We start from the raw sequence: 15,402 nt of genomic DNA, 5'->3' as shown, positions 1-15,402 counted from the left end.
TCTCCTCTGGGTTGAATATTGGCTTTCAGTGAAGATTTAAAATAAGAGAGAATATGTTTTTACGCAATGCATAATTAAGCTCTGGAATTCGTTGCCAGAGGATGTGGTGAAAGATATTAGTATAGCATTTAAAAAAAGGTTTGGACGAGTTCCTGGAAGAAAAGTCTATTAACCATTATTAAGATGGATTTGCAGATATCCACAAATTATTCTTGGGATAAGCAGCTTGGAATCTCTCTACCCCTTGAGATCCTGCCAGGTACTTGTGACCTGGCTTGGCCAGTGTTGGAAACAGGATAGTGGGCTTGATGGACTTTTGGTCGGACCCAGTATGGCATGTTCTTAAGATAGAGAACAATACTGTTATGGTCATCCTAGAGCTTCTCCTAGCTTGAGCTCTGTTTTGACCACCATTACACCATCTCCTCAAGGACTATGGAAATACATTTTGTGTTCTGGTTTGCATTTTTTTCTTCACTGTAGAAACGAAATAAAATGGTTATTGTGGAAGAATACCAAAGGTGAAAGATTTACTATTGCACACCTGTTTATACTGCCCAGCAGCAAAAGTGAAAAGACTCCCTTGAATGAAAAATAGTGTCAACCCAATATCCCAAGCTGAAAATCAATTGCAAAACAGCAAAATGCAGGGTTTCTAGTCTTCCTGTCTAGTAGTGAGGTAAAATTTAAGATGTACTGGCCAATACTTTTGACTTGAAATAGGGATTTATTGCACCTGTCTCTGGTTAAATAATTTTCATTTCTGATTTCTCTTACAGTTTATAGCAAAGCAGAAGCATTGTGCAAAGAATATGGTGAGACAAAGGGGCCTGGAACCACAGCAAAGCCGTCTGGTCACCTCTTCTTTAGAAAACTAGGAAGCCTAGTTAAAAATACCCTGGACAAATGTCAGAGAGAAAATGGATTTATGTGAGTATCTGATATTCTGGTGGGATTTTTTTCTCCTAGGAATAGTAGGATGGTAGTCCTCACATGTGGGTGACTACATCCGATGGAGCCCGGCATGGAAAACTTTTGACTGGAAGATTGAGCATACCCAACCTGCTGCTGTCCATGCGAGGTCCCCCTTCAGTCTCTTCTTTTCCGTGGTGCAGTAGTCTTGCGGTGTGGTGGAGCGCCAACTCCTTGAAATTGATTTCTAACTTTTTTTGGGGGAGGGGGGTTTCTGCGTTGGGGCCTCATTCACGTTCAATTTCTCCATTCAGTAGGTACCCGTGCTTTTTTGCCTTCGCTCTTTGCGGTCGATTCCCCACTTCTGCATTGCGGTGCCTGATGGTCATCGACCATGCACCAGCCTCTTTTTTTTTTTGATGGCGTTGTCAGGTTTTCGACAGTGCCCCCATTGCCTGCGGACCATGTCCATCGCAGATCCACATGAGATGTGTATCCTCTGGCTGGGGGGCCTTGTATGACATCAGAGGGTGTCGTTTGTGTGACCAAATGACCCCCAAAGGGTGTCTAGCATGCCTGGACAAAATGGAGAAGCTCTTCAGATTTCCAAAACCCTCCACTTTGGCTACGGTATCCTCGACGCCCAAGGACCATGGTTCCTTCCCCTGGTGTTCCCACCCTCTTGCAGCCATTGCCAAGCTGGGCTTGAGGAGGGTAGACACGAGGTCAGGTCTACCTATGACGTGTTAGAGACCGCAGCCCACCTAGCCGCCGGGGGCATCGGTGCCAGATGACTGGCTTGGTTCTGGGCCTCAGGTCTCCGACCAGAGGTTCAGGACAGGCTTGCGGATCTTCCTGTACAGACGAAAACCTGTTTGGGAATAAGGTGAAAGAGGTCATGGCGCAGCTGAAAGATCAGCATGATACTCTTCAGCCATTCTCCGCCATCCTTTCTGACGGCCCTTCCTCCACCAGGAAGTCCTCCAGGCTGGGCTCTCGCATGCCCTTCTACCAGCCGAGGAAATACTTTCCTCCAGCTACCCGCCTGCCTCTGTCCAGCCCGAGGTCATGGCAGACAGCAGCGGGTTTCGAGGACCTAACCAGCCCCCCAGCAGGCCCACCTCCACTGGCTTTTGACTATCAGCGAGGGGGCACAAGTCAAATGCTGGTTTCCCTGGCTGTTGATCCTCTGGTCGGTGGCAGGCTCCTTTGCTTCGCCCGCCGCTGGAAAGTGATCACTTCAGACCATTGGGTCCTCTCCATTGTCCACCAGGGTTACTGCCTGAATTTCAGCAGGCTCCCAGAAACCACTCGCCCGCCCGCCCATCAGGTCTTCCTTCAATCGGAATTATCTGCCCTTTTAGTGGCAGGAGTAGTGGAATCGGTTCCCCGCGAGCAGCGTGGCCACGACTTCTACTCGAGGTACTTCCTCACTCTGAAGAGAAATGGCGGCTTGCGCCCCATTCTTGACCTCAGGGCATTAAACCAATTTCTCGTAAGAGAGAAATTCAAAATGATCTCTCTGGGCACACTGATCCCACTCCTCCAAAGAGGAGACTGGCTGAGGCATAGGCCCATATTGCAATTGCTCCTAAACACAGGAAGTACCTCTGCTTACTGGTGGGAATGGCACATTTTCAGTACAAAGTGCTTCCCTTTGGGCTGGCATCAGCCCCACGCGTCTTCACAAAATGTTTGGCGGTGGCGGCTTCCTAACTCAGGCGTCATTCGGTTCATGTCTTTCCATACCTGGATGATTGACTGATCCGGAGTGACTCCCACTCCGGGGCCTTGAACGCATTGGCCCTGACGGTTCAGACCTTGCAGACTTGGGGAAGTTATTGACAAATTCCAAAGTCTCATCTTGGTCCGTCTCCACGGCTAGACTTTATTGGCGCCAGGTTGGACACTGCACCATCAAAGGCTTTTCTGCCCAAGGATCAGGCAGTTGCCCTCTCCTCGCTGGCCTCCCTCGTTCGCAACAGAAAGAGGGTGGCATCCCGTCTGCTGCTGGGCCACATGGCAGCCTCTGTCCAAGTGACCCCTTTGGCCTGCCTCCGCATGAGGAACCTTCAGTGGGCTTTGTAGCAACAGGCATCCCAGGATCTGGAGGTGCTGGTGGCTGTCACGGACTCTCTCCGCCTCTCTCTGATCTGGTGGGAACCCTTCTCAATCTGGAAACCTGGCTCCCATTTCAGCCCGCACTGCCCCAGATGACCCTTACCCCACCGATGCCTCATCTCAGGGGTGGGGGGGGGGCCCACACGGACCTGCATACCCAAGGCCTTTGGATTGCGGTCGAAGCCTGCTGCCAGATAAACTTCCTGGAGCTTCAGGCGATCCGGTACACCTTGTGGTCCTTCCTGGACAGGCTGTCCTCCAAAGTTGTCCTCATCAGAACGGACAACCAGGTAGCGATGTGGTACATCAACAAGCAGGGTGGCACAGACTCCTTCCTTCTCCACCACGAAGCAATACAGGTCTGGGATTGGGCCCTTTCCAGAGGGATGTGTCTACGGGCCACCTACCTGCCGGGTCACCTGAACACACTGGTGGACAGTCTCAGCCTGTCCGTACAGCCACACGAGTGGTCCCTGAACCCTGCAGTGGCAGCCGATTTGTTTCATTGCTGGGGCACACCGGACCTGGACTTGTCCGCCTCTCCCCACAATCACAAAGTGGGTATGTTCTGCTCCCTGATTCCGGGGAAGGACCATCCGGCCTGCAGCACCTTCTCCCTTCACTGGGGACGGGGTCTATGTAATGCGTATCCCCCTATCCCGCTCCTCTGGAGGACTCTGACAAAACTGCAAGAGGACGGGGGGACCATGATCCTGGTGGCACCCTCCTTGCCAAGGCAGATGTTTCCTCAGATCCAAGATTTGTCAGTGAGCGCACCAGTCCCGCTAGGGATGGCTCCCGACCTCATATCGCAGAACCAGGACACCCTGTGCCACCCGAACCTCTGGGCCCTGGCCCTCACAGTGTGGATGTTGAGCGCAAGATCCTCTAGCCCTTGCAGCTCTTGGAGGGTGTCTCCAGGGTCTTGATTGAGTCCCGGAAACCTTCCACCCAGAAGTCTTACAGCTCGAAGTGGAAGCATTTCTCCATCTGGTGCGGTGGTCACGGACTGGGCCCTTTCTCCTGTCCGCTCCCCTGCTTGATGGATTACCTCTGGCACCTGTCCGAGTCTGACCTCCAAACAGTCTCAGTCTGAGTACACCTCAGCTCCTACAACCAGGGTGTTGCCGGTGTGCCTGTTTCAGTCCAGCCACTGGTCGGGCGCTTCATGCGGGCCTAGTTCAGCTGAAGCTGCCGACTGTCAGCAACATCGTGGGATCTCAATGTTGTCCTGGCAAGGCTAGTGCGGCATCCGTTTGAGCTTCTCCAGTCCTGTGACCTGAAGTTCCACCCCTGGAAAGTCATGTTCCTGGTGGAGATCACTTCAGCTCACATGATCCGTGAGATCCAGGTCCTGGTCACATACGCTCCCTACACAAAATTCTTCCAAGATCATGTGGTGCTACGTACACGTCCGAAATTTCTGCCCAAGGTGGTGACTGTTTTCCACATCAACCAGTCAATCATCCTTCCCACCACCTCATTCCCACCCAGGGGAACATGCTCTCCACACACTGGACTGCAAGCGGGTGCTTGCTTTCTACTTGGATTGTACAGCGGCCCATAGGCAGTCCACCCAGCTCTTTGAGTCCTTTGACCCCAATAGACAGGGGGCAGCATTGGAGAAGCAGACCTTGTCAAACTGGCTAGCGGATTGCATTGCCTTCTGCTACGAGCAGGCAGGCCTTCAGCTGGCTGGCAGGATGAAAGCTCACTCTGTGCAGGCTATGGCAACGTCAGTGGCCCATCTGCTTGTGGTACCTGTCGCTGAGATTTGTAGGACCGTGACCTGAGTTCTCTCCACACTTTCGTGGCTCACTACTGCCTTGACAGGGATAGTTGCCAGGACATTGCTTTTGGCCAGTCTGTTCTGTGCAGTTTCTTCCAGTCCTGAATCCAATTGTCTCTCATCGTGCTCTCTGTGGGACCAGACCACCCCTGCTTTTCCCACAGCGCCGCAGTTGTGTTGTGCCCATTGACACCTTGTTCAGCTACTGTGGATCTCTCTGGTCAAATGGGGCAGTCTGGAGCTCTGTAATCACCCACTTGTGAGGACTACCAGCCTGCTTGTCTTAGAAGAAAGCGCAGTTGCTTACCTGTAACAGGTGTTCTCCTAGAACAGCAGACTGTTAGTCCTCAGAAATCCCGCCTGCCTTCCCCACGATTTTGAGTTCATCTTCGGTTTGTTATACTTTTTCTCGCTCGTATTTTTGCTATGTTAAGAGACTGAAGGGGGAACCATGTGTAGATAGCAGTAGGCTGGGCATGCTCAGTCTGCCAGTCAGATTTCCGTGCGGGGCTCAATCAGATGATGTCACCAACATGTGAGGACTAACATCCTGCTGTCCTAGGAGAATACCTGTTGCATGTAAGCAACTGCGCTTTTCCAGTAATCTATTGATGGGATTAAAATGTTCCCTGGGTTGGTCTAATAGCCAGTGAAGTGCTACCTATTTTTAATCAAGTGGTTCTCACCAGTTCTTCTACACTTGGTGAGTCACATGCTGTTTTCATAAAATAATTTAGAAAAAAGTTACCTTGGGAACCTCCCTTTAGCATGGTCAAAAAAACTGGTTTAGCTCCCAGAGCCATTTCCTTCTCCTCAGGATAGATGGAGTTGAGGATGCTGCAGAATAATTCACATCTCTTCCCCTTTGGAATGGAATCCTAATCACCTCCTCCTAACTGGCTCAACGGTACACTTATGCCAGGTTCTGGAATATGTTATGGTCTGCGCACCTCAGAGGATTGTTACTGTGATTACTGAGTGAGACAGGCGGAGAATCCCAAAAACTATGAATGAAGGTTCTTGGTGGCCATCAGCCCTAGCTGGGAAGGTTCTGCTTGGACAGGAAGCCCAGAGAATGATGAGGTTGGTTGGTTGTGTCTGATGTCCTACACAATAGCAGCACTCTGACATTGCCAGATAAATTCAGAGACTTCACTTAGGAAGAAACACAGGCTAGGACAGTAGATCAGCGCAATGGAGCTCATCTAGTCTGCCCTATTATTTCCTGTAGCAGTCTCATAGACTCTAGTTCAGAAGCATGTAACACTGATCCTTGAGAGCCCCTAACCAATTGGGTTTTCAGGATATCCCTATTGAATACACATGAGAGATTTGAATGTACACTGCCACAATTGTGTATAAATCTGTTTCAGTTTAGCCTGCAAATCTGACCAGTTAGGGGCCTAGCCCTGCCATGGTCAATCTCTGGATTTTCCTTCACAACCTTGTGGCTAAAGATCCTCTGTGCATATCCCATGCTTTCATAAACTCAGTCACTGTTTTTGCCTCAACCACTCACCGGGGAGGCTGTTGCATTCATCCTTTTTGCGAAGTAGTGTTTTCTGATGTGTTCCTAAACCTACCTTCTTGAAGTCTCATATCGTGATCTCTGTCTAGAGCAGTGATTCTCAACTTAGTCCTTTGGACACACCCAGTTGGTTTTCAGTATATTCAAAATGAATATACATGAGAGAAATTTGCATACACTATCTCCATTATATGCAAATCTTATTGCATGCCATATTCCTTTTGATTTTGTACACTGCTTTGAGCAGCATTTATTTTTAGAGGCTAGGAAAGTGGTATGCGTGTGTTAAGGATTGGGTTGAGAACCACTGTTCTAGAGCATCCTTTCCACTGATAGTTTGCTTCTTGTACCTTATTTTATACCCTTGAGGTATTTGAATGTCTTTCTCATACCCCTGCTCTTTCCCATCCTCCAGGTTATGCATATTTAGGTCTCACTTGATGCAAAGACTGCACCTTTCAGATAGCCTCTCTAGACTGCCTCCACTGTGTCCATATCCCTTTGAAGGTACAGCATCCCAAAATTAGTCATAGTACTCCAGATGGAATCTTAGCAGTATCTGGAACCAGGGCACAGTCGCCTCAATTTTCTACTGGCTATGCCTTTCCCTATGTGTTCTAGCATGCCACTGGTTCTGGCCACAGCCCTGTCACACTGTCAGGCTATCTTGACGTCAAACATAATCACTGCGAGGTATCTCTTCTGATTGTTGTATAACAATATCAAACGAAAATTGGTTCTTATCTGCTAATTTTTGTTCCTGTAGTACCACGGATTAGTCCAGACTCCTAGGTTTTGCCTCCCCTCCAGCAAAGGGTCATGCCCTACAGTGTTTCCTTTTTAACTGTAATGTATGCTTGTACCTACATTCTTTGCACCTGGTTTGAAGCAAATACAAAGTACATATAGGGATTTAAAAACAAAATCCCTGCACATGCTTTCCGTCCTCAATCCTAATCCTGCCTACTTTTACTGACACTAAGGCTCTTCCCCCCCCCCCCCCCCAGGGGAAGGGGCAGTATTAAAACTGTTTTATATATGGGTAAGCACACTTTTTAATATCTTTATTTAAAATTGAATTTTAATACTGAAGCTTGTCACAGAACAAGCAGGATGGTAGTCCTCACATATGGGTGCCATCACAGGATGGAGCCCAATCACAGACACCTTTGTCAAAGTTTCTAGAACTTTGACTGGCACCTACTGGGCATGCCCAGCATGGCACTAAACCTGCAGCCAGCAGGGGTCCCCCTTCAGTTTCTTTTTTCCGCGCAGTAGTAACCACGCGGGTTAAGGAGCTCCACAGAGGTTCCTGACAGGAATTTTCCTCACGGAATTACTAAAAACTTTCATACCCCACAGGGGTCCCTCCTTCGAATTTTTGACTCCGCGGTACTCCGGTAAGTTTTTACCTGTTTTCGGTCAATTCCTGTCGAGTTTGGCCCTCGCGGCATACTGGCCGTCGACCGTACCGCGGCTCAATTTTTTCAGAGGCCATGGTGTCAGGGTTCCATCAGTGCCCGGACTGTACTCGCACCATATCCATAACAGACCCTCATAATGTCTGTGTAATGTGTCTTGGGTGCGAGCATGATGTCTTGACCTGCACCAAATGTGCCTTAATGACACCTAAAGGTTGCAAGGCCAGAATGGAGAAAATGGAACTTCTCCTCCATTCTCAAATCCCGACGCCGTCTATTGCATCAACGTCGTCTGAACCGGCACTGTCCACTTCGTGCCAGTATCGGCGACCGGCCAGTGACCACCCGGCGTCGACGACTTCTCGGCCTTCGATTACCTCTAACCCCCCCCCTCAGGACAGAGGGGATCGTAGAGAGAATCATCTGCATCGACACCAGAAGTCTCGGATTATCGAGGAAGGAAAATCATCGACCTCGCCATCGTCCGAGCCGCCATCGAAGAAACCCCATCCAGAAAAGGCATCGACCCTTTCAGCAACCGGTCACTGAGGCAACCCTCACCCGGATGGGTATCGGGAGCCGCGACTCTGCCTTTAACGGTGGTCCCTCCGGCTATGCCTCTGCCTCCTTCTTCCCTTTCGGAGCCAAGGCTGCTTGCTCCAGGTCTCCATGAAGAACTGGACTGCATGGTTCAGGAAGCCATTGATAAGGCGATGCACAGCTCCAAGTTCCCCCGGCGCCAAAATCAGTGCCAGTCGCGTAACAGATCATAGATCCCATTCCAGCAGCATTGGCACCACTGCTCTCTAAGATGGAAGCGCTTATAGCCACTTTTCCACCAATGGCTCCGGTGCCTTCCCCGCTTACTCTGTCAACAGGAGGAGAAACACCGTTCTGCATTCCGCCATCAGGAGTCCTGTCGATGCCTCAACCATCGATGCCGATGCGCCCATTGGTGCCACCGATCCATCCATCGATACCCTTGATGTCTTCTTCGGTGCCTCCAGTACTTCCCTCGATGCCTTCGGAGCCTAGACTGGGACCTTCAGGAATACCATTGTCCCATCCTTCTCAGGTTCCTAGAGGGGCAGGTGCTGATCCCAATGACACCTGGACCAACTATTCTTCTCAAGACACTGATGACTTGCCATCGCCACCTTCTCCTACTGAAAGCAGGAAGCGTTCTCCTCCAGAGGACCTATCCTTCATAACTTTTGTGAAGGAAATGTCTGAATTGGTTCCCTTCCAGTTGCAGACTGAACAAGATGACAGGCATCAAATGATGGAGCTGTTACAATTCCTGGATGCTCCCAAGGAAATAACCTCCATCCCTATTCACCAGGTTCTTTTGGATCTCCTCAAAAAGAACTGGGAACACCCTGGTTCTGTTGCTCAAGTCAACAAAAAAGCTGATACCACTTATTTGGTCCAGTCAGCCCCAGGATTCCAGAAACCTCAGCTGGATCACCAATCTGTGGTTGTAGAATCTGCCCAAAAAAGAGCAAAAAGATCAAAACCCCACTCTTCCTTTCCCCCAGGTAAGGAACAGAAATTCCTGGATGCCTTTGGCCGGCGTGTCTTCCAGGGATCAATGCTCATCTCTCGGATCGCCTCTTACCAGCTGTATATGACCCAGTACAACAGGGTCTTATTCAAGCAGATACAGGACATTGCAGAGTCCCTGCCTCAACAATTCCAGGAACAACTTCAAACCCTGGTACACAAGGGTTTTGAGGCAGGGAAGCATGAAATAAGATCCTCTTATGATATCTTCGACACCGCTTCCAGGGTATCTGCAACTGCTATTTCGGCAAGAAGGTGGGCCTGGCTTAAGTCTTCCGACTTGCGCTCTGAGATACAGGACAGATTATCTGATCTGCCCTGCATAGGAGACAATGTGTTTGGCGAACAGATTCAGCGGACGGTGGCGGAACTCAAGGAGCATCATGAGACCCTTCGCCAGCTCTCTCTGATGCCCTCTGAGTATTCCTCCAAACAACCATTCAGGAAGAATACTAAAAAGTCATTCTTCCGTCCAAAGAAATCCTATCCACCACCGTCTAGAACTCGTTCCATGAGACCTTTCCAAAAGGCCCAGTCTCATCAACCTCATAAACAAAAGCCACAAGCAGCTCCTCAGCCGGGCCCTGCTTCCGGCTTTTGACTCCTGCATAGAGAGCAGCAGCCAGTTTCCACTGCCTCAGATACCAGTGGGAGGTTGATTGTGCCATTTCAACAACAGGTGGCACACAATCACCTCAGACCAGTGGGTCCTTGCCATAATCTCTCAAGGTTACCGCCTGAACTTTCTCTCCAACCCACCGGACTCCCCATCTCTACCGATGTGGAGAACATCCGACCACTCACTACTCCTGAAGCAGGAGGTCTTCCTCCTCCTCCAGTCCAGAGCAATTGAGCCAGTGCCCTACTCCTAAAAAGACCTAGGATTCTATTCCCGGTACTTTCTAATCCCCAAAAAGTCAGGTGGCATTCATCCAATTCTGGACCTACGTGCCCTCAACAAGTACCTCCACCGAGAAAAGTTCAAGATGGTAACCTTGGGTTCCCTCCTTCCTCTTCTGCAAAGAGGAGACTGGGTCTTCTCTCTCGATCTCCAAGACGCATACACACACATTGCAATAAATCCATCTCATCTCAGTTTCCTGAGATTTCTGGTAGGCCTTAAGCACTATCAATACCAAGTGCTATCATTCGGCCTGGCATCTGCACCACGAGTCTTCACCAAGTGCCTCGTAGTAGTAGCAGCCTTCCTCAGGACTCAAGGTGTTCACATCTACCCCTATCTAGATGATTGGTTGATCAGGGCTCCCACTCAGCAAGCTGCTCTGTCCTCCCTATATCTTACATTTCTTATTTATTTTTTGGCACTTCCTGTAGCTTTTTAAACAAGACTGAAGGGGGACCCCTGCTGGCTGCAGGGTTAGTGCCATGCTGGGCATGCCCAGTAGGTGCCAGTCAAAGTTCTAGAAACTTTGACAAAAGTGTTCGGTGATTGGGCTCCATCCTATGATGTCACCCATATGTGAGGACTAACATCCTGCTGTCCTGTGAGAACACCTGTTACAGGTAAGCTATATATATATAATGTGTCACAGCACAAGCTTACTGTGCTGGAGAGCACTATGTTCATTTTTTAAAATCTTACATTAGTGTAGATCTTTATAGGCCTTATGTGGAAATATTTAAATGATCTTTGATTCCCACGCCACTCTGTTCAACATTATAAGACTGAAAAAAAACACATCACCCAGTTTACTGTTGAATAATTCTGTTGGCGAGGCTGGACCTGTGACTTGGCTGTAACACTTCCAGTGCTGCGGCACAGAATACTTGAATAGTGTGATGCACTTGGGCTCTGGGAAGGGAGAAAAGGTGCCTAGGAATGCAGGAGAGGCACTTCAAAGCCCCAAATTGTAACAAATGGTAAAGAGAGGTGTGTGATTGCCTTGATACTAAAACTTAAACTTCTTTTCCAGCTATTTTCAGAAAGTCCCACCAGAGGCTCCACAACTGGAACTAAAAGCTAATTATGGCCTCGTAGAGCCCATACCTTTCGAATTTCCTTCTGTGAATCCACAGTGGACTCCGGAAACTCTGGCTGCATTTGATCTCACCAAGAGGCCAAAGGATGATAGTGTAAGAGATAAGTTTCAAATCTCCAGCTTACTCATTTATACCTATAGGTTTTGTTTTCTAAGTGTGGGCACTGTCTTGCTATGAAAAAGTTAAAAGAAAATGTAAATCTGTAGGAAATACATATTCTCCGAAGACAAGTAATTTACCATTTCCTAGTGTGTAGCCAGATGGACTCAGGGCCAGTGGGTTATGTGCTCTTCTGCTAGCAGATGGGAGACGGAGTCAGATTTCAAAGCTGACGTCACCATAGATATACCCCTGCAGTGACCTCAGATCCTCAGTATCTCTCCATCCCCTAGCAGATGCGGACACTATCCCACACACTGGCACAGTGTTAAGAAAATTACAGCAAGAAGACAAAATTACCTTAAAGAAGATCGAGCCCCACTCTCCTGCGGTGATACTTAAGGGTCCCTCCCCCTGTTGAGAATTCCTGAGGTGATTTCCGAGAACCCTCAGAAGTGTGCCTTGGTCCAATAGCCGGTTCCCAGCGTGGACGTAGCCCCCAGAGGTGCATAACCGAGCGTGGTAGTGAAGGTAAAACCCTCCCCCCCCCCCCCATTGAGACCGTCTGGCACACAATCGGTAAGCACCGAGACCATGTAAGCAGAAAATTTTAAATTCAGGTCTCCAGTCTTCTGAGCTCGGATTGCCGTACCGATTCCTCCTTTCCCTGTACGTACCGGGATCAGTCCAGACAATGGGTTGAGCCTCCTGTCCAGCAGATGGAGACAGAGAAAAACTGAAAGGGTATCCTATATCAGGACAGAGCCTACCCTGCATCCCTTCAGTATTTCTCTGTCTCCAGCAGATGCAGGCAGCTGAACCTGTGGTTCTCTTTCCTAGTCAATTTCTCTTTTCCTGTGAGGTTTTCTTATCATAATTTTCCAAGATCAAGCAAGTATTACTTATCCTTTTATACATTTAAACAAAAAAGATTCAAATTTTTTGAGCAGAACTTCATTCAAAACATCTGCTTTGACGGAGACAGTTCTGTCTCCTCACTCTTACAGGGCTTGCCCCTTGATTCTTCAGCCTAGGCTCCCCTTCCCGGTGACCTGCTTGTCTCTTGGGGCGATACTGGTGATCCAGTCACTCCCCCTCTCTGGCTGCTCTGACCCTGAGACGCTCCATATCTCAGGTAGCCTAGCAGGGAAGCTTCATTCCCCTGCAGTTACTCAATTTAAAAAAAAAATTTATTTTTTTTTAAGTATAAAAGACAAGCTTGTGTTTTCCCCTGCTCTACTTCAGGGAAGATAGCGTGCAGGGTTCATTCGCCTGCTTTCGCTTACCGGTGCAGCCCAGCTCTGCTGATTTCCTTCTTGGCGGCAGCTCTCTTCTTTAATCATGCCGCGTTCTTCTGTCTGTTTAGCCTGCGGGGAGCCTGCTTCGTGACTTTGCTCCTGGTATCTGCCAGGTGGGGAGGGTCCCTCCACGGCGGCGACAAGACTGAACCTGGGTCGGGCACCCCAGCGCGTGGCCAAGACCATTCCTGTTGCGAAAAACCGCAGGAACGGTGGCCATTTTGGGAGCAGCTTTTTCTACGGATTCAGGGTTGGAGGAAGGGGAAGAGCCCGATTTTTGCTATCTCTCCCCCAGATTTAAGTCCCATTCACTCCCCGGTGGGGATCCCTGACCCTGCATCCTTACCTCCCCCTCCCCCCCCCCCCTACCCGGGAAGTCTCTGCCTTGCTTTTCAGCAGAATTTGTGCTTTTAATGCAGAAATCCTATCTGACTAGCCTACAGGAAGAGGATGATCCCTCCCCAGGTGCTTCCCCCCCAGCAAAAATCCCTCGGGTGCCTGCTCCGCAGCCCCCTGCTGTCCCGGATGGACAGGATTCCTTCAGGCTGGTGCCAGGAGTACCAGATCCCCCCCAGCCTCCTGCAGTCCCTGATCCTGATCCAGACTGATTTACTGCTTCCAGGTCCTTCTGTCGAGGGTGATGATCCATGTGTTCTCAGTCTGCTCCAAAGGGAAGAGCTGGATCCACTCATTCCCTTTATTTTAAAGGAGCTGGGAATTGAAGTGCCACCTGAGGATACCGCTTAGGCTTCTATGCCAGCTAACGTGGACCCGGTCCTGGCGGGATTTAGGGCCCCTCCATGTACGTTCCCGTTTCATCCTATGCACAGACAGCTCCTTTTCCAGGAATGGGAGTCTCCCGAGCAGGGCTCCGAGTGGCTGCTTAAAGTGGATGCTTAAAGTTCCCAAGGTGGACGCTTCCGTCTCCGCTGTCAAACACACCACCATCCCGGTGGTAGGAGCCACAATGTTGAAGGATATTCAAGACCGCAAACTCGAGCTTTACCTTAAGCGTATATTTGAAGTCTTGGCCTTAGGAGTCCTGGTGATAATCTGCAGCAGTCTCATGCAGTGAACAAGCCTCAGGTGGGTTCAACAATTGTTCAGCACCCAGGACCTCCTGTCTGCAGAGGCAGAGCAGGCAGAACAGCTGGAGGCGGCGGTCGCGTATGGGGCTGATGGCCTATACGATTTGCTCCACGTGCAGGCCCGGGCCATGGTCTCAGCTGTGTCGGCCAGACGTCTCCTCTGCTGCGCAATTGGTCTGCGGATTCCTCCTCCAAGTCGCAGTTGGGCACACTTCCTTTCAAGGGTAAGTTGCTTTTTGGTGAGGACCTTGAACAGCTTATTAAATCACTGGGAGAGAACAAGATTCATAAGCTGCCAGAGGACCGCCAGAAACAGTGTAAGTCCTTCTTTCCTTCACACTCTCGCCTTAGAGGTCAGCACCGGTATAATAGCAGAGCGTGGGGGTCCTTCCTGAGAGGTACCTCCTCCAGATCCCAGTCCTGGTCTCATTCCTTTCGTGGCCATCGTTCCTTCTGAGATGTTAACCCACTCGGCCACCAAGTCCTCTCCTCAAACAGATACAGCTGGCTCATTCCTCCGTTCCAAACTTAGGTGGGTGTCTGTCCCTGTTTCTCGAGGAATGGGTCAAAATTACGTCGGATCAGTGGGTTCTGGAGGTGATAGAGAGGTTACGCATTAGAGTTTGCTCAGGATCTACCGGATCTTTACATAATCTCTCCCTGCAGCAGCCAGCGGTCTGTCAGACACTTGGCAGGCTACAAGAGCTCGGCACCATAGTCCCAGACCCGGTGGAGGAACAAGGCTCCAGCCAGTATTCCATTTACTTCGTCGTTCCCAAAAAGGACAGTTTCTTCTGTCCAATCTTGGATCTCAAGAGAGTCAACTGGGCCCTCAAGGTTCCCCATTTTCGAATGGAGATCCTGAGGGCAGTGATAGCGGCGGTTCACGCAGGTGTATATCTGGCCTCGCTCAACTTAATGGAAGCTTACCTGCACATACCGATATGCCACGACCATCAGAAGTATCTCAAGTTCAACATTCTGGGACAACACTTCCAGTTCTGGGCTCTCCTGTTCAGCCTCGCCACAGCGCCACGCACTTTTACCAAGGTAATGGTGGTGGCGGCCGCTCTCCGCCTGGAAGGAGTCCTAGTCCATCCTTATATGGATTATTGGCTCATTCGAGCCAAGTCAGAGACTCTCTGTAAGTTGGCAGTCGACAGGGTCTTGGCTCTCCTGACCTCCCTCGGGTGGATAGTCAACTTTTCCAAAAGCAATTTTTAGCCCTCCCAGGTTCTGGAATTCCTGGGAGCACGCTTCGACACCCGGGTCGGCAAGGTGTTCAGATTCTCGGGCGCTCAAACTTATGGATCGAGTGCGCAATTTTCTCTCTCTCTCTCTCGCTACCCATGGCCTGGGATTACCTTCAGGTCCTGGGGTCAATGGCTTCCACTATCGATCTGGTTCCTTGGCTGTTTGCGTATATGCATCCATTACAGAAAGTTTTGCTGTCCCACGGAAGCCGGAGTCGGAACAGTTTCGGGCGCTCCTCCCACTCTCCAACTCTACCATCGCCGACATGCAATTGTGGCTCGCTCTCGCTCGCTCACTCACCTCCTGAAGGGGATGCCCCTACAGACTC

At 49.9% G+C, this 15,402-nt stretch overlaps 1 protein-coding gene across 7 annotated transcripts in view; it reads left to right on the top strand.

Annotated features, from left to right (window-relative positions):
• BROX (BRO1 domain and CAAX motif containing) overlaps nt 1-15,402 on the top strand; it is a 158,762-nt gene that overhangs the window by 130,174 nt on the left and 13,186 nt on the right. For all 7 annotated transcript variants that reach the window (XM_029593132.1, XM_029593133.1, XM_029593135.1 and 4 more), the window contains 2 exons: nt 780-930; nt 11,269-11,428. In XM_029593132.1, the coding sequence (XP_029448992.1) occupies nt 780-930; nt 11,269-11,428 (311 nt within the window). The remainder of the gene's footprint in view (nt 1-779; nt 931-11,268; nt 11,429-15,402) is intronic.

The sequence above is a fragment of the Rhinatrema bivittatum genome, chromosome 3 (assembly GCF_901001135.1).
Source record: "Rhinatrema bivittatum chromosome 3, aRhiBiv1.1, whole genome shotgun sequence".
NCBI classification, from domain to species: Eukaryota; Metazoa; Chordata; class Amphibia; order Gymnophiona; family Rhinatrematidae; genus Rhinatrema; species Rhinatrema bivittatum.
Note: the sequence above shows the minus strand (reverse complement) of the source record. Positions and strands in the feature narration are given on the sequence as shown.